This window comes from Podarcis liolepis (assembly GCF_965112155.1).
Source record: "Podarcis liolepis genome assembly, chromosome: 4".
NCBI lineage: Eukaryota > Metazoa > Chordata > Lepidosauria > Squamata > Lacertidae > Podarcis > Podarcis liolepis.
Genome location: NC_139558.1, coordinates 21,917,508 through 21,936,245, shown reverse-complemented (window position 1 = coordinate 21,936,245; position 18,738 = coordinate 21,917,508). Strand labels below are relative to the sequence as shown.

Genomic DNA, 18,738 nt, shown 5'->3' with positions numbered 1-18,738 from the left:
CCGTAATGTGTAGTTCAGGCCAGTTTCTCTTGCTTGACCCTAGTTGAGAGGAGTTGGGATGCAAAAAAACCCCCCACACAAATGAACAGCAATAGCCCCTTGAACATTTTGCTGCCCAGAGATCTTTGAAGGCAAGAGTAGAATACAAGTGAATTTGAAACCAAACATTAATGCAGGATGGAAATCAAAAGATACCAGCTACATTATTCGATACCACATTGACAAAACTGGTACGCGCTGCTATCACAGGGAACGACTTAATGAACATTCCGAGTAGGATTTCTAATTACAAAAGTCTCCAATTCTTTGTATGCTAATTCAGCATCTGAAGCAGCATCAATGAAATGCGGTGCTGGTGACATTTTTTTTTATTCATTCCACATAGAAAAAAGCATGCAGTATTAATGTAAAACAGTACAGTATTCATGTAAAATGCTCAGTGCACATTTGGTAAACAAGGCATTAGCATACCAACCCATTTTTATGAACTACACAGTCACAAAACAACACGGTCTTGTACAACAGTGGCACTTTCTCTCTTTTGGAAAGTTGAAAGCAGTGTTTAATTAAAAAAAAAGGAGAGCAAAGAAGCAAAAAGGACTGGGTTCTGTGACTTCAGCAAAACAACATTATTTTTCCAAATGAAAACTGCCAAAGAAAGAGACTAACAGCTACATATTCAAAGCTACAGATTCAGCAAAGACTCATGCAGGTGCGAGCAAGCAAATGTTTTGCGGTGGAAACCAGTTTCGGAGAGAAGCTGGGCTTTGTGATGATAGCTCCTGTCACATTTTTGCAGAAGAAAACGAGAAGCAACGCAGCCACCCCACTGGTGTCAAACCCATATCACGATTTGTCTCCACGAGAAACTGCTTTGAAGATCTGTCAAGGCTCAGTAACTGGGCATTTAACAGCTCCTCACAGGATAGAGACCTCCTATAACCCAACGCTAAAGAAGCAAAAAGAAACCCCGAGGTGCCTAAACCTGAAGACATCTATCAAGAGATAAACGTTATGAAGATTTATTCTTCAAGAAAATGTACTCCAAAGCAGAGGGGGAAAGAACCTGTGGGTCTACAGATGTTGCCAGACTCCCACCAGCCCAGCAGATTGTCAGGAATGGTGGGAATTGTAGTCTGGGTGAATCTGGGAATGCCACAGGATCCTCACCTCTGCACCAAAGGATTTCGACACTCCGTCGCTCAGTGTCAAAGTAGGACAGACTGAGGTCACTGGAGAACCCAAAAGGAATTTGCAAGGGATGGTGAAGGAACGAACATTTTCACATTGGCACTAAAGTATTGTGTTTAGGAAAACAAAACAAAAAAACCCACTGAAAGTCAAGAAGGGAATCAGTTCTTGGTCGTTTTTGAGGGACTCGCGCTGGACAGGCTACTCTGAATTTTCCTTTTCGCTGACGCGTGGATACTTTTGGCTTTTCTGTCGGGTATGAAGGAAGACGACCAAGGAGACTGGAGTTGGTTGTGAAGGGTCTGCAACTCGGGCGCCACCTTATAGAGCGGGGACCCAAGTTTGTGCTCTTCAAATGACCCTCGAGAGTTGCTAAACAGAAAGCTTGGGGAAAGCTCTCTTTGGAATAGGAAACTCCGAGGTTTCGTTTCACTCGTTTCTGAAGTCCGGCTGGCAAATAGCGGGAACGGCTCTGTCGTCTCCAACGCAGATGGAGAAAGGATGGAAAAGGTGGCAGACTTCCAGTCGCTCCCCTCTTCCGAATTATCACCTGCAAGAGGACATTTCAGAGCGTTTTCCTCCTTCCTCTCCTTGACAGTTTTATCCTTTTCATTGAGGAGGTCAGGACACTGCGTCGACTTGCAAGAGTTATCCAGGTCAGAAGACGACTTGGAAGTGTAATAGGGGCTCTTGCTATTGTCCGACTCGGACATCATCGAATCCAGCTCGGAGATTTTATCAAGGTAGGCGGCATCCATAGACGCCTCGCTCGACGTCCTGGTTCGATTCATTTCTGAAGAGCGGACAGGATGCAGCTTTTTGGGGACGCTGGTGTTGTGCGTTTTGTCGCTGGATTTCGCCGAAGGCTCGCCAGAGTCGCCGGGGGCCGCGCTGGGCTCGGCGCCCTCAAAGTTCTCGTCATAGCGTGGCTGGCACCTGTTCCAAAACACCGGCTTGTCCGAAGCAAAACAGGCCGCCTTGGTCTCGCCGCCCTCGCAACTGCTGGCGCTATGTTCCGGAGAGTCTTTGTTCCCGTCATCCGACGCCTCGCCAAAATCCTCAAACTCCAGTTTTCTCAGAAAGGTGGGTGTCGTTCTGGGATCCTCCTCTTTCGTGGCAGGGTCGTCTTTGTTGCCAGGAGTGTTTAGCTGCAGGCAACTAAGAGACAGGGGTGTGCAGGGATCTGGGAGTTCATAAAGCTCTTCTTTATACGGCACACAGTCTTCTATTTTATCCCATGTTTGCTCCGAACAGGTGTCCATTTCGGAGCCCCCTATATCCAAGAGGCCCTCCTGAGAGCCGGCGAAAACGTCCGTGCCAGATGAGCACTGAGCAACGGGCTCATCCGAACATCCCCGGCCGGCTGAATTTAGGCACACGTCATTACTGCTCCCCAGCAGCCCGCTACCTGCTGGCTGCTCGAGGTCATCCGGGCTGTGGCTAGCGCACAAGCAGCTTGGGTCTATGGGCTCTTCTGGGCTCTCCAGCAGCGCTATCTCGCTGGCTGCGCTCCTGCCACTTTCTTTGTCCTCCATGGGATCCGCCGTGTCGGATTCCATTTCCGGGCTTGTGCTTTTCCGTTGGCTGCCTTCCCTCTTCAGCCGAGCGACCTGAGCTTCCAGGTCTTCGATGTAGGCATCGCTTCTCTCCAAAGCTTTCTTCAGGCGGTTGGTTTCGCGCTCGCACTGTTCCAGCTTGGACTGAAGCACGGCGACGGTAAACCTCCCGAATCTGCAGGAAACCAAAATGCGAGGCGTTTAAAGAGGGTTAAAGGAAACAGAGAGTCAACCAACACCCCAATTCTTACTGTTTCACTTATTTATACAAGAAGCAACCCTCAACAATCCCATATACCCTGCCATAGCTTTACAACAGAGGGAAGATCAACAAAACGTGGTTCTATAGGCCTCCTAGAAGAAACCTGTGGCTTGAAAGTTAAAGGTAATTAAATAGACGATTTGTTATATGCAAACAACTCATAGCTCTGACGAAGGTGGCTCAGAAGACAGACACATTTATGGAGTTAGGAAAATAAGAGGGACTCTGAGAAGGAAGGGAAAATGGCAGACATGGAATGGGAAGGGAGATGAGGCATCTGTGGTCTCTCCAGGCATTGCTGGGCTATTTATTTAACTATTGTAAGTTGTGCTGAGTTTACATTTTATTGAAAAAAGGGGTCCCATAAATAATAACAATTACTTAAATGTATATCCTTCCCATCCTCCCAATAGATCCGTGGCCAACACACAACAAGCGATAAAACAATATCGGCATGAAAAGAATTCCAATACAGATTCTTGCCAAGGACTGGCTAGATGAGGAGGAATGTGGGGAGGCAACAGCCTAGGGAACCTCCCATGGAAATATCAGACTGGGAAGGCTCTGAGGCAGCAGAATAGTGCAGGAGAAAGCCCTCAATGGCCTCGGCCCTGTATATCTGAAGGAGCATCTCCACTTCCGTCGTTCAGCCTAGACACCAGATCCATCTTCGAGGGCCTTCTGGCGGTTCCCTCACTGCGAGAAGTGAAGTTACAGGGAACCAGGCAGAGGGCCTTCTCGGTAGTGGAGCCCGCCCTGTGGAATGCCCTCCCACCAGATATCAAAGAGAAAAATAACTACCAAACTTTTAGAAGACATCTAAAGGCAGCCCTGTTTAGGGAAGCTTTTAATGTTTAATAGGTTATTGTATTTTATTGTTTGGTTGGAAGCTGCTCAGAGTGGCTGGGGAAACCCAGCCAGATGGGCAGGGTATAATTAATAAATTATTATTATTATTATTATTATTATTATTATTATTATTATTATTATTATTATTATTATTATTATGGCCCTGGCAACACACTCGTGATAAATCCTAGTTTCTTGACCCTTCTTTCCTCAATGTCAAGACCTCTGTAGCATTATTTTAACAGTAAACAGCATAAAATTTGTCTGTGGAATGCCCTCCCATCAGATGTCAAGGAGATAAATAGCTATACGACTTTTAGAAGACATCTGAAGGCAGCCCTGTATTGGGAAGTTTTTAATGTCTGATGTTCTGCTTATGGTTTTCTATCTTTTGAGTGGCTGGGGGAACCCAGTCAGATGGGTGGGGTACAACTAAAATGATGATGATACCAGCTCCTCCATACTTGGAAGCTGTGCCCACACTAGGATGGGTCATGCCCATGTCTTTAAAAGTCAGCAAAGCACCACTCTGCGACAAAACCGAGAGCATGGCGATTATGCCCTATTTAAGCCCCAAAATTCTACATCTATGATAAAAGGAAGCAGAGAATACTTTAGAAAAAAGAGAGTCTACGGCTGAAAATTAAACCATTAGCAGCACTAAGGCAATAACAAGCAGAAGATTACCCTACCAGGGGCTGGACCTATCCATTCAACTCAAATATGCATGAAGAATTATCCCCTAAAACAATGGCAGAGATTTATGATAACATTTGAACAGCAGTCCACATCTTGAAATATTTACATTCAATCATTTTCTTACAGCTCAGCAGTGTTTTACAATATACATTTCATCCACAATGTCACCTTGTCAAATATAAAAATGCCAATATGAGATTCAGTAATTGTCACCATCCTTTAGAGATTTTTTTTTTTTTTAAAGACTCATTTGGAGCCTTGCGATTATTTTCCTCTCTGATGTACAGCTTTCTCCCGGCTTACGCAGGGCTGGAACTTTTAAAAAAATAAAATGAAAAATCTTTTGCAAAGCTCCTTGTTTCCTTGGAACTCCAAACCCGCACACTTCAAAAAAAAAAAAAAAACACAGCAGTCAGTTGAGCAGAGCGGTGCTTTTGATGAAGAGTTTGTGCTGACTCCCTAGATCATTTTGCTTCACAAGTTTTAGTTAGATTTCTGGGTGTAATTCGAAGTGCTGGGGCTTGCCTAAAATGGCTTGGTACCTAGATCTCTGAAGGATATGCCCTTTCTCAACCTGTAAACTCAGGCTTATCTTCAGAGTTCCTCCTCCGGCTGCCCCAAGCCATCTGAAGCGAGGCACGTGACAATTAGGAAGAGAGCCTTCTCAGTGGTATTAATATTATGCTATTATTATTTGAATTTGTTATTATTTGAATTTGTTATTATTTGAATGTTATTTGAATTTGTTATTATTTGAATTTTATTATTATTGAATTTGTATAGTGCCCTATACATGGAGGTCTCAGGGAGGTTCACAGAATAAATCAAAATATAAAACCACAAAATACATCATCAAAATAACAACAACAACAACCCCATAACACCCCCACTCGAAAAAGCCCCACATTTTAAAAGGGCATAGGATGGGGTGATAGCACCCCCGATGTAGAATATTCACCCTAGGGAGGTTTGACTGGTTCACAATAATAATAATAATAATAATAATAATAATAATAATAATAATAATAGTAATAATAATTTATTTATACCCACCCATCTGGCTTCCCCAGACACTCTGGGCAGCTTCCAACAGAATTAAATGAGCAATAAAACACCAGACATTAAAAACTTCGCTAAGCAGGGCTACCTTCAGATGTCTTCTAAAAGTCATATAGTTATTTCCTTGACATCTAATGGGAGGGCGTCCCACAGGGCGGGTGTCACTACTGAGAAGGCCCTCTGCCTGGTTCATACTGAGAGCTGATGCTCAAATTTCACCCGAAGCAAAATTGGGGGTAAGTCCTTAGACAGAAGAGCTGCTAAATTCTGAAGGATGTGGTGGGAGGAACTTAAAAGCGTTCTGCAATTGCTGAAGTGCACACCTGACCAAGAGACTGAAGATGCAACATGAAGCACACCCACAGGTGCAAGAAATAATAAAAACTGATCAAAAATTAACTGTGAACAGACTACAAGCTGAACTCTTCTTGTACAGATTTATAAATACAGTGGTGCCCCACAAGACGAATGCCTCGCAAGACGGAAAACCCACTAGACGAAAGGGTTTTCCGTTTTTGAGCTGCTTCGCAAGACAATTTTTCCTATGGGCTTGCTTTGCAAGACGAAAACGTCTTGCAAGTGTTCCGATTTTTTTCCGCTCCCCCCCCTTTTTCTAAGCCGCTAAGCCACTAATAGCCTTTTAGCCGCTAAGCCTTTAATAGCCGCTAAGCCTTTAATAGCCGCTAAACCGCTAATAGCGCTAATCCGCTAATAGGGTTGCTTCGCAAGACGAAAAAACCGCTAGACGAAGAGACTCGCGGAACGGATTAATTTCGTCTTGCGAGGCACCACTGTATATTTAACATTTGTTTTGGTGCTGCAGTTAACATACACTACTTTCAGTCACTGTATTTGCGGTTTTAATATTGCATATTGGATTTGTGTTTCTTTTCTAAGCCTTGTTGAGTATTCATTTGAACTGAAGTGCTGGGTAGAAGTATCACACACACACACATACATAAATGTATCAGTTATAATTTTTGTGCTGGGCAAAATTCTTCCTGGTTTCTCTCTGCCTCTCATGCCTTGTTACGCTGCCGTTTCTACGAGGATATACGCTCGGTATTTATTACCCCTGCTATGCAAAAATCTCCAAATGAACCCAAACTTCAATGTCTAAAATCCCTGGCAGAGGACAAGGATCCTGAGATCACGTTAAGGGTAACCAAATTCTGTGCAATTGCCATAAAACTTGGAGAACAAGCTGTGCTATCATAATGATTAAGGCCTTAAATGATAATTTTAGGTTATATGTTAGTGACTAAGTTTTAATTTATATATTTTTAAACTGTTGCTATATCTGTATTGTCCCTGTTATACCTAACTGCAAATTCAAATGTATCCCTATTGTGTTTTATGACTTCCTTGATATTGTATGTGGGCTGGAACTGGTATGTGACGGAAATAATAAAATTCATTCATTCCTGGTTTCTCAAGATGTCTGAATTTAGGTGGCGGGGGTGGGTGGGTTGCCCACTTTTACTCGCCATTTAAATTTTTGCTATTTTCCCATTTATAAGCCGCCCTGAAAGTATTTGCCATCAAATGTCAGTGACTCGTGTGCTAAGCCAAACCTCACCTTAGCTCAGCATGGCAGCAAAAATTACCTTAGTAAAGGTAAAGGGACCCCTGACCATTAGGTCCAGTCCTGACCGACTCTGGGGTTGCGGAGCTCATCTCACTTTATTGGCCGAGGGAGCCGGCGTACAGCTTCCGGGTCCTGTGGCCAGCATGACTAACCCGCTTCTGGCGAACCAGAGCAGCGCACGGAAACGCCGTTTACCTTCCCGCCGGAGTGGTACCTATTAATCTACTTGCACTTTGACATGCTTTCGAACTGCTAGGTTGGCAGGAGCTGGGACCGAGCAACGGGGGCTCACCACGTCATGGGGATTCGAACCGCCGTCCTTCTGATTGGCAAGTCCTAGGCTCTGTGGTTTAACCCACAGCGCCACCCACGTCCCAAAAAGGACCTTAAGGAAGAACAAACTGGCTGTGGACTCTTCTCTTCTCTACCTTCACATGGTCTCAGTAAACCATGCTTTGGCTTACAGCAGTGGTTTTCAACCAGTGCGCCGTGGCACCCTGGGATGCCTTGAATGGTGGTCAGGAGTGCCGTGGGCAACACTGGCCTCTGTCCCTCTTTCCTCCCCTCCCTCCTCTAATGCCCTCTTGCATCTCTGCCTCCCAAAGGCTTGCACAGCTGTTTGTTGCAGCAGCCGTGGCTACAAGCTCCGCAGTTGAATGGTGCCTCTGGGGCTGGTCAGGGGGTGCTGGTTGCCAGGAGCTGAGGCAGCCTTGGAGCAAGCAAGCAAGCAAGTGAGGGAACCCAGCCAGCCACTCCACCAGCCCTTGCTGTTGGGAATGGACAGACAAGTGGGAGGTTGGGCAGGCAGGCACTGTGTTGGCCTTTCTTGTGCTTCCTGTGTGCAAGGCCTGCCTAGGAGCTCAGTGTCTGGTGCTGAAGGGGCACATTCCTGCCATGCAGGTCTGGTGAGGCCTGCTGCTGCTGCCTCCCAAGGTGAGTAAGATGGCCTCACATTCACCTTTGGCCAGTCTCCACCAGGCTGCTAAGGCTGGGGGAATCATCTTCCCAGGCCCCTGTGGGGCAATGTGAGGAGGCACTTCTCTTGGGGGCGGCTGCTCAAAGACCATGGGCAGTGGCGTCTGCTGCCTGGAGGACTCTCAAGGTGAGGGGAGAGAAGTGGCTGAGGGAAGACTCCACGAGGGAGTGTGTTTGAAAAGGGGTGAGGAGCTGCCATAACTGGGCTCCTGAGCCCCACAGGGTGCCACAGAAAGAACGTAGTTGGTCAAATGAGCCGTGGACTCAGAATACTACTACTACTACTACTACTACTACTACTTTATTATTTATACCCCGCCCATCTGGCTGAGTTTCCCCAGCCACTCTGGGCGGCTTCCAATCAAGTGTTAAAAACAATACAGCATTAAATATTAAAAACTTCCCTAAACAGGGCTGCCTTCAGATGTCTTTTAAAGAGAAGATAGCTGCTTATTTCCTTCACATCTGAAGGGAGGGCGTTCCACAGGGCGGGCGCCACTACCAAGAAGGCCCTCTCTCTGGTTCCCTGTAACCTCACTTCTCACAATGGGGGAACCGCCAGAAGGCCCTCGGCGCTGGATCTCAGCGTCTGGGCTAACAATGGGGGTGGAGATGCTCCTTCAGGTATACAGGACCGAGGCCGTTTAGGGCTTTAAACTTTAAACTTAAACTTTAAACACTTTGAATTGTGCTCGGAAACGTACTGGGAGCCAATGCAGATCTCTCAGGACCGGTGTTATGTGGTCCCGGCGGCCACTCCCAGTCACCAGTCTAGCTGCAGCATTCTGGATTAATTGCAGTTTCCGGGTCACCTTCAAAGGTAGCCCCACACAGAGCGCATTGCAGTAGTCCAAGCGGGAGATAGCTAGAGCATGCACCACTCTGGCAAGACAGTCTGCGGGCAGGTAGGGTCTCAGCCTGTGTACCAGATGGAGCTGATAGTCAGCCGCCCTGGACACAGAATTAACCTGTGCCTCCATGGACAGCTTCCACTGTTCAAATTCCAACAATACTTGTCTCCCACTGGAAGCCAGGGAGCATGTCGCTTTCCCTTCAAGCTGGTCACCATCTATCTTCAGTAGCAGCCCCCTTGGAAGGGGCTGCAAGACAGGATTCATGGTGAGAAGACGCGGGGGCCTGTTAGCAAGCTGCCATTTACTTTGAGATCCAGCCGTAGTTGCCGTGGAAGAGAGAGACTTGCCTGTGCAAAATATGCACAGTTCACTTATATGCAGATCTAGCAGAAAAGTCCAATGGAAGAAATGTGTAAGATGTTTATTTAATGCAACTTGCATTAGAGGCAACCTCTAATTTGCTTACCAAGAGAAAGCATTGTACTCTCAAGCGCAGGTTCTCTTAAGAAGTGTCTCTGGACCTCAGAAAGACCACCATTGTAGCAGCCATAAGGGACACATGGAGAAGTACAGACTGAGCAGGGCTACATCAGCACATTAACTAACCCACCAGTCTATTTCTAGTGCATTTAACACAAGAAGGAAGTTAGGTAGGAATGTACAGTATCTCATGTCCGACCCAACATTGTGGTTTGCACACATCAGACAGCCAAGATGAGATGACCGCCCTCTCTCTCAAAGGATCATAGAACTGTAGAGTCAGAAAGGACTCTACAAGGCAGGAATCTTTTGTCCAATGTGAGGCTCAAACCCACAACCCCGAGGTTGAGAGTCTCCTGCTCTACCAACTAAGCTCTCCCAGTCTCATCAGGTTCTTTGAAGTGATGAGTCTTTTAACATAGCAGATCAGGAGTGGGGAACACCAAGTTCTCCAGATGTTGGGACTCCAACTGTCATCACCTCCAACCACCATGGCCAATGGTTAGTGATAGGAGCTGTTCACCACACTCTTTAAATTCAACAAAGGAAGAAGAAGAACTAAACATTGGAAGAGGTTGGTGGGCCTTGGGGGGTCCCAACGGGAATTTCCAAGGGTGCCACTGTGCCCACAGGTGCCATGCTGGGGACCCCGGGTTCCAAAACTTGTTGTATGAGTGCTGGGGGAAATGGACGATGGCCACCAAACTACTGGAGGAGTCATTGTGGAAAAGGTGGACTTCTACCGCACGCCATTGCTATGATCTGTTTCAACCAATGCTTTGAGAAGAGGGAACAATATGGCTTTCCACCAAGTTCTCTAAGTCAGTGTTTCCCAAACGTTTTTGGGCAACGGCACACCTGCTTACCGGAAAAAAATCTCGCGGCACACCACCATTAAAGCCCCGCCCCGTGACGTCAGCGCGCAGCGTCACGCGGGGGGGGGGGGCGCACAAAAGTGAACGTTTTTTCCCTTCCCCTTGCCGGGGTGGGAGGAGGCAGCAGAGCGAGGGCAGCTGAGGCGGCGGCGGCGATAGCGGGCGGAGGAGGAGCCGTCGCCGGGAGTTGCTGCTGCTGCTGTTGCTGCTGCTGCCCGGACATGCCGGCCTCCTCCTCCTCCGCTGTCTCGCGCTCCTCCCTTTTGCGCGAGCTGCCCCGCCGCTCGGCACCACCACCGCGGAGCCGCCCCCGGCTCGACGCGGATCCTCGCCGCCGCCGCCGCCGCCTCTCGCCGCCCGACTCGCCCGCCTCCCTCCCACGGCACACCAGCCGGTGTCTCACGGCACAGTAGTGTGCCGCGGCACACCGGTTGGGAAACACTGCTCTAAGTAACCTTGAGAGCAACCAGGAGTAGGCTAGACTTTCCCACCCCTGAGGCCAACCTGGAAACACTACGGGTTGGTGGAGGAAGAATGGATGGTACCCTTCAGATGTTGTTGGACTATAGCTCTCATCATCTCCCTGATCATCTCCCATGGCTGGGGCTGATGGGAGTTGAGGTCCATCAACATCTTGAGGGTACCATGTTGGCTATCCCTGCTCTACCCTTTCTTTGCCTGTCCATTAATTTACTTCCATAGATCCCCTTGCCACCAAAGCATCTGAATACAAGGCTGTAGTTAGCAGTACCATTGTCGTGAAGGAAGGGGGAATCATTTTTAACTGCTGTTGATTTGATTGTCCTGTTTTTGCATCTCCACCCTTGGACCTTCGGGCTGCAGGGTGGGCTACAAACGCTTTTAACAAAACCAATAAATTTCCACCTGAATACCTGTGGTGCAAGTTTTGTTTTGAGGACTCATTAATGAATCCATTTTTTTTTTAATTCTATAGAACAGCACAGGGGGTTGGGCGGGGGAGGGGAAGTAGGAAACAGGCAAATATCAAGCAGTTTTTGTAATATCATTGTAGGTGGTTTTGAAACAAATCTATTATAAATCACCATGCATTCAGACAGAGACGGCATGTAGCATCTAAGTCTGAAGGAAGACAAGCCGTTCAGAATTCCTATTTAATCTCCACACATACACACACAAAACAAAGACAAAGCTCTCCACCAGCCCAGTCTGCATTCCTGCAACGGCGGTTATGGTCCTCCAGTAGCTGCGTATGATCGTATGAATAATGCACGACAAGTTTTAAAATATTTACATACTTCTGGGGCGATCGGCTTCCAACCTCAGCCTTTAGCCGCAAGTTCTCCCTCACAAGGCCACTGTTTTCGAGCCTCAGCTTCTTATTTACCTATATGGAAATAAATAGGATTATAAGAAACCCCCAAACAAACTCACTCGTAATGTTTGTAAGACTTTAAAGGAGGGGAAGCATATTTAGACAGGAGCAACAGTTAACTCCGCTCCCTCTTCTCCGAGACCCTCGACAGAGACACCACTTAAAAATTACCCTGGGAAATGGCTTGCAAAAACTGGAGAGAGAACAGGCATTTTTAATTTATATTCCCAAAATACACCGCAAGGCTTCTACCCAGGGAAATAAACAGAGCCATGTTAGTTCAGCCTGACAGTCATTAAGGGGTGGTGGTGGGGAGGTACTAATGGCAATTCCATGTTCCCCCCCTCCTTCTCCTCCACATGACTAAATACTTTAAATGCATTAACATTACAATGTGCAGGTATCAGCAAAATGAGTGTCGAACAGCTTCCCGACTCTCCCAAACCGAGTTAAGATTGTCAAGCGGCTTTTTCCCCTTATAGAAAAAAAATAAAAAGAGAGGCACAGACACACACACTCTAGAGAACAAAATCCGCGATGACAACTTATTTGCCAGGCCCCATTGGTGTCGCTTGCAGAATGCTGCTATTAATAAGCCTCAGGATTTAAAGCCCCTCTTGTCTCCGCAAACGGAATCAAGTGTCTCGTTTTCCGTTAAGGGCAAGGAAGCCACAGGCGCACACGTTCGCACACTCGCAACAAAGAAAAGGTCAGAAATTCAGTTGCGCACCAGGGCTGCGGCCCACAGGCCAAATTTTGACCCATATCCCTGTTTCCTCCAAACCACACCTACTTGCCCCGTGAGGCACAGCCAATACCTCCAAAAATGGGCTGAAGTCATGGGTCTACCAGCTGATGGGCTGTTGGTTCAAGCCTGCAGGACCCTGCAGCTGACAAACAACACAAAGCAGCTCCACCAACCCAAGACCTGGAGCTCGAGAAACGCAGACATGGGGCTTGCAAAGTGTCTTTGTGCTGCGTTTCCGACAGACCAATTGACTGTCAGCGGCTGGACATGGGTCATTCGTGGGCAGGCGGAGAAACCCCCCTGCCCATCATCTGGCATACAGGTGACGTGCAAACAGGTTGCCCTGCCTGTCAGAGTCAGCCTATTGGGGTGGGCACAGATTGGACCTGCAAGGTCGGACAAATTGCACTAAAGCAAAACTGGAAGTGTCTTAACGCTTCCTTCTGACCATGCAAGAGGAAAGGTGTGTGAGCACAGCATGAGACAGAGGCTCCTCACAGCTTGTTTACATTATGCTAAACCAGGATAGGGGTGCTGTGGCTCTTTGGCACTGAGCAAATGTCATGGGGGTGCGGAGAATCTGGAGAAAGAAAAAGTGGAGTGGGGGAGCCAAAATAGGTGGAGCGAAGGCAAAGAGGTCTAAGCTTTCAGGAGGGACAGTTACAAGATTGTGGGCCCTCAATGAAGGGAACATGCATGCACCATCCTGTAATAATAATAACAACAATAATTTATTATTTATACCCTGCCCATATGGCTGGGTTTCCCCAGCCACTCTGGGCGGCTCCTAACAGAATATTAAAAACACGATAAAACATCAAACATTAAAAACTTCCCTAAATAGGGCTGCCTTTAGATGTCTTCTAAAAGTCAGATAGTTGTCTATTTCCTTGACATCTGATGGGAGGGTATTCCACAGAGAGTGCACCACTACCGAGAAGGCCCTCTGCCTGGTTCCCTGTAACCTCATTTCTCGCAGTGAGGGAACCGCCAGAAGGCCCTCGGCGCTGGACCTCAGTATCCGGGGCTGGATGGTGGGGGTGGAGACGCTCCTTCAGGTATACTGGGCCGAGGCCTTTTAGGGCTTTAAAGGTCAACACCAACACTTTGAATTGTGCTCAGAAACATACTGGGAGCCAATGTAAGTTTCAGGACCGGTGTTATATAATCTCGACGGCCATGAAGGGAACATTCAGGCGCCATTAATTACAGTCATGGCCGATACGTGCACAATCGCACACAGTGCCGAGCCCCAAAGTGACCCGGAAACGTCATAAAAGATATCACGAAAAGGGCGGAATGGGGGACGGGGTATTTCAATCGCACACGATTTCACTCAAGTGCGCAATGACCCAGAACTCAGTCGCTGCATGGATCAGGGCTTGCCCATGCCGTCCAATGATGGTGTGTCGAAAAAGAAGACAGAACATGGACCTGATACAACCACATTCTTGGTTTCATGGAATATTGGACAATGGCCAATTAACAGGAAGTCCACTGACCCAGTGCCTCAACCCTATTTCGCTTCTCAACCCACCTAGGAAATTACACAAGAGGTCGCACCGCCAGTTATCCCTGCCCATTCAATATTGTCAGATTTCGCATTCATTACCTCTGTTAGCGCTCCCATGTCCTCCTTCACTTTTTCATACATATCATTAGCCGCCTGAAGCTTCTGGGTCCATACCGCCAAAGTCTCTGGATCCACCTTGTGCTTGTCCTCCGAGAGTCCTGGACTCGCCCGGGTTTTGTCAGACACGTCAAGCGTCTCGGGGTGCAGGACAGATTTGAGCTGCGCCTCCAGGCTGAGCTTGCTCCCTTTTAGCTCCTCCACTTCCTTCTGCAGAGATTCTATTTCATCCTTCCGAGTGACGCAAACCCATGGCCGATTAAGGGGCAGAAGAAACGCGTTTTTGCAGGAGGCAGGAAAAGAAGAGGGAAAAACAACAACAACATCGGCTAAGTTTCTTTGTTATACTGCTCAATTCTTCAGGTTTTTGTAGGCTGATCCCGGTACAGAAAATGAGCTGGCTTTGAATCTGTCATCAAAGAGAACAGTGGTACCTCTGGTTAAGTACTTAATTCATTCCAGAGGTCTGTTCTTAACCTGAAACCGTTCTTAACCTGAGGTACCACTTTAGCTAATGGGGCCTCCCACTGCCACCGGTGCGTGATTTCTCTTCTCATCCTGAGGTAAAGTTCTTAACCCGAGGTACTGCTTCCGGGTTAGCGGAGTCTGTAACCTGAAGGTACCACTGAGGTAAAGTTCTTAACCCGAGGTACCACTGTACATGTATATATAGGGTGAGTCTTTTAAAACAGGCCCTGTGGAACATGTGTCCTCTGTATCCATGGGGCCTCTTTTAAACGACTCACCCTGTATGTGTGTGAATGAGAGAGAGATCTTATAGTACTGGATCAGACCAAAGGCTGATCTCAAACAGCATCTTTTTCTCAGCAGAGCCTAGGCAGATGCACAATTCAAAGTGTTGCTGCAGACCTTTAAAGCCCTAAATGTCCTTATCCCAATATACCTGGAGCATCTCCACCCCCATCGTTCAGCCTGGACACTGAGATCCAGTGCCGAGGGCCTTCTGGCGGTTCCATCACTATGAGAAGTGAGGTTACAGGGAACCAGGAAGAGGGCTTTCTCGATAGTGGCACCCACCCTGTGGAACGCCCCCCCATCAGATGTCAAGGAAATCAATAACCATCCGACTTTTAAAAGACATCTGAAGGCAGCCCTGTTTAGGGAAGTTTTTGATGTTTGATGTTTTATTGTGTTTCTAATATTCTGTTAGGAGCCGCCCAGAGTGGCTGGGGAAACCCAGCCAGATGGGCGGGGTCCAAATAATAAATTATTATTCTTATAATTATTATTTTAGCCAGATCTGTACAGAACAGCACCTTGGAACACAAAGCAGTTTCAAAATATGGGCTTCCATCCAGTGTAGGAGGAGGAGGAGGAGTTTGGATTTGATATCCCGCCTTTCACTCCCTTTAAGGAGTCTCAAAGCGGCTAACATTCTCCTTTCCCTTCCTCCCCCACAACAAACACTCTGTGAGGTGAGTGGGGCTGAGAGACTTCAAAGAAGTGTGACTGGCTCAAGGTCACCCAGCAGCTGCATGTGGAGGAGTGGGGACACGAACCCGGTTCCCCAGATTACGAGACTACCGCTCTTAACCACTACACCACACTGGCTCTCACCTAAGATAGTGTACAGGCTGGGTTTCTGACACCGGACCAGAGAACCCACTGATTCACCAGGGCTTGTAAAGCCCCCAGAACATCCACAAAGACCCTCTTGCGAAGCCTTGTCTTGTGGAGTGTTCTGCAAAAGGCTGGGCATGACAGCTGAGTCTTGCGGAGCACTTTGCTTTTAGCTGAGCCAGGTCATTACCTGTCCCACACTTCACAGGTGTAGGGCAGGTGGGTGTGGCTTGGCCAAAATGGCCCTGCGGACCTAATAAGGTCCATAGGTTGTTGGTTCCCCATTGCTAATGTGTCCCAAGGGAGTTGACTCCATACAAACCAGAACCTCACAAACCACCCTTCCTGACACCGTCTTACCTCATATTCTTTGTGCATTAGCTCCAGCCTCGTTTTGCGGAGCTGTTTCCTGACCGTCGGGCTGAACACAGGGTTGCTTTCACTCGTCCCTCCTGCAGCAACACAACAAGCAAGGCTCCGTTCAGTGCTCAGCTTTCTTCTAAACATGTGCAGCCCCTCCAGATGTCTCCAGACTACAACATCCCTGCCTGAACATCTGGAGGGGCAGCAAGTTTGCAAACTTCGTTTTGAAGTTTAAATGTAATTTATTTTAAGATTACGATTCACAAAGGCTGTCAAATCCTAAAGTCACTCTCCTCCTGACAAACACCCTGAGAGACGTGCAATGAAATCTTATTTATATTTATAAAATTCATTACATCTTCTGCGTGTCTACTCAGAAATCAGAATGCTGATTTCCATAGGCCTTGCTGCCAGGTAGAGGATTCCAGCCTAAAGTCTTCTTTACTTATAATCTGGGGTTGCTACCACCTCTGCGATCGCTCCCATGTAGTTTCCTGGAATGTGTAACACATATAGGTAAAGGTAAAGGGACCCCTGACCATTAGGTCCAGTTGTGGCCGACTCTGGGGTTGTGGCGCTCATCTTGCTTTACTGGCCGAGGAAGCCGGCGCACAGCTTCCGGGTCATGTGGCCAGCATGACTAAGCTGCTTCTGGTGAACCAGAGCAGTGCACGGAAACGCCGTTTACCTTCCCGCCAGAGTGGTACCTATTTATCTACTTGCATTTTGATGTGCTTTCGAACTGCTAGGAGCAGGGACTGAGCAACGGGAGCTCACCCCGTCGCGGGGATTCAAACCGCCGACCTTCTGATTGGCAAGTCCTAGGCTCTGTGGTTTAACCCACAGTGCCACGCATATACCTGACAACAACCCTGTAACTGGCCCAAGGTCAAGCAGTAAACTTGGCGACTTGAGCGGAGATTTGAATTCAAGTTTCCCAGGCCAACATTTCGCTTCAGGGTTGCCGACTCTGGGGGCATATTATTTGCAAACTGGGGAAACTTTGCCTGGCACAAACAACAAACTCAGCACATGTTGAATCTGTTCTATTGGCTACAACAGAATGCTTCTTTCAAGCCTCATTTCAGCAGGGGCAGGGACCCTGTGGGTGCCAGGAATATCATCTTGGCACGTGCCCCTGTGGGTGCTGCATTGGTGACACCTGCTCTAACCACTACACCCCACTGCAGCACACTGGCTCGAGAATCAAGGCTATGGCTGGGAACACCTGGGTTTGCTGGATAACATGTCCCATTCACACGATCACAGTCAAATCTGTTTCTCGGGGATGTTGCAAAAACAAAATGGGATATAGTGAAACGGACGCCACGGTTGCAAAAAGGGCAGAATAAAAATACAAAAGCTGGTTGCGAGCCGCAGCAGAAACAATGCAGCTGGATGCTGCACAGGCTCCACACCACTCAGAGGATAAAAAGATTACGCATGCATTTAATGGGAGGGGGAAAGGCTGCCTTACCTAAGACCTCCTTGCAAGGATTGTCAGTGGTGATGGGGATCCTACAAGCAGGACACTGACTGTTGTTCTTCAGCCACACTTCGATACAAATGGAGCAGAAGACATGGTTGTTGGCACAGATGACCGGATGACGGACCTTGCAACGGAGAGGGTATAACAATTAAAAAGGTATTCTAGCAGCAATTGCTCTTTTCCCTTTTTGGCTTGGAACACACATAAAAATCATGCAAGGAACATAGAATCTTAGAGTTAGAAGGAACCCAAGGGTAATAATAATAATAATAATTTAGAACCAGAGCATGCACCACGCTGGTGAGGCAGTCCGCAGGCAGACAGGGTCTCAGCCTGCGTACCAGATGGAGCTGGTAAACAGCTGCCCTGGACACAGATTTGACCTGTGCCTCCATGGACAGCTGTGAGTCCAAAATGACTCCCAGGCTGTGCACCTGGTCCTTCAGGGGCACAGTTACCCCATTCAGGACCAGGGAGTCCTCCACACCTGCCCACCTCCTGTCCCCCCAAATCAGTACTTCTGTCTTGTCAAGATTCAACCTCAATCTGTTAGCCACCATCCATCCTCCAACCGCCTCCAGACACTCACATGCAATGCTGGAATCTCAGCGAAAGCATCCCTGACAGATGGCCATCCAACTTCTGCTTAAAAACCTCCAAGGAAGGAGAGTCCACAACTTCCCGAGGGAGACCGTTCCACCGTCAAACAGCTCTGCCAGAAAGCTTTTCCCGTCTGTTTAGTCAGAATCTACTTTCTTGCAACTGGAAGCCACTGGTTCGAGTCCTGCCCTCCAGAGCAGGAGAAAACAAGCATGCCTTCTCTTCCATGTGACAGCCCTTAAGATATTTGAAGATATCTCCTCTCAGTCTCCTCTTTCCCAGGCTAAACATATCAAGCTCCTTCAACCGTTCCTCACAGAGCTTAGTTTCCAGACCCTTGATTATCTTGGTTGCCCTCCTCTGCACAGGCTTCCTCAACCTTGGCCCTCCAGATGTTTTTGGCCTACAACTCCCATGATCCCTAGATAGCAGGACCAGTGGTCAAGGAGGATGGGAATTGAAGTCTCAAAAACATCTGGAGGGCCAAGGTTGAGGAAACCTGTTCCAGCTTGAAAACATCCTTCTTAAATTGTTATGCCCAGAAATGGACACAGTATTCCAGGTGTGGTCTGATTAAGGCAGAAT

General features: G+C 47.7%; 1 protein-coding gene across 2 annotated transcripts in view; it reads right to left on the bottom strand.

Annotated features, from left to right (window-relative positions):
• Nucleotides 1-355: 355 nt before the first annotated feature.
• Nucleotides 356-18,738, bottom strand: part of OBI1 (ORC ubiquitin ligase 1) — a 28,428-nt gene continuing 10,045 nt past the window's right edge. For both annotated transcript variants that reach the window (XM_083501213.1, XM_083501214.1), the window contains exons 2-6: nt 17,542-17,677; nt 16,062-16,153; nt 14,103-14,351; nt 11,666-11,754; nt 356-2,922 (exon numbers count right to left, since the gene is read on the bottom strand). In XM_083501213.1, the coding sequence (XP_083357339.1) occupies nt 1,353-2,922; nt 11,666-11,754; nt 14,103-14,351; nt 16,062-16,153; nt 17,542-17,677 (2,136 nt within the window). In that variant the 3' untranslated portion in view covers nt 356-1,352. The remainder of the gene's footprint in view (nt 2,923-11,665; nt 11,755-14,102; nt 14,352-16,061; nt 16,154-17,541; nt 17,678-18,738) is intronic.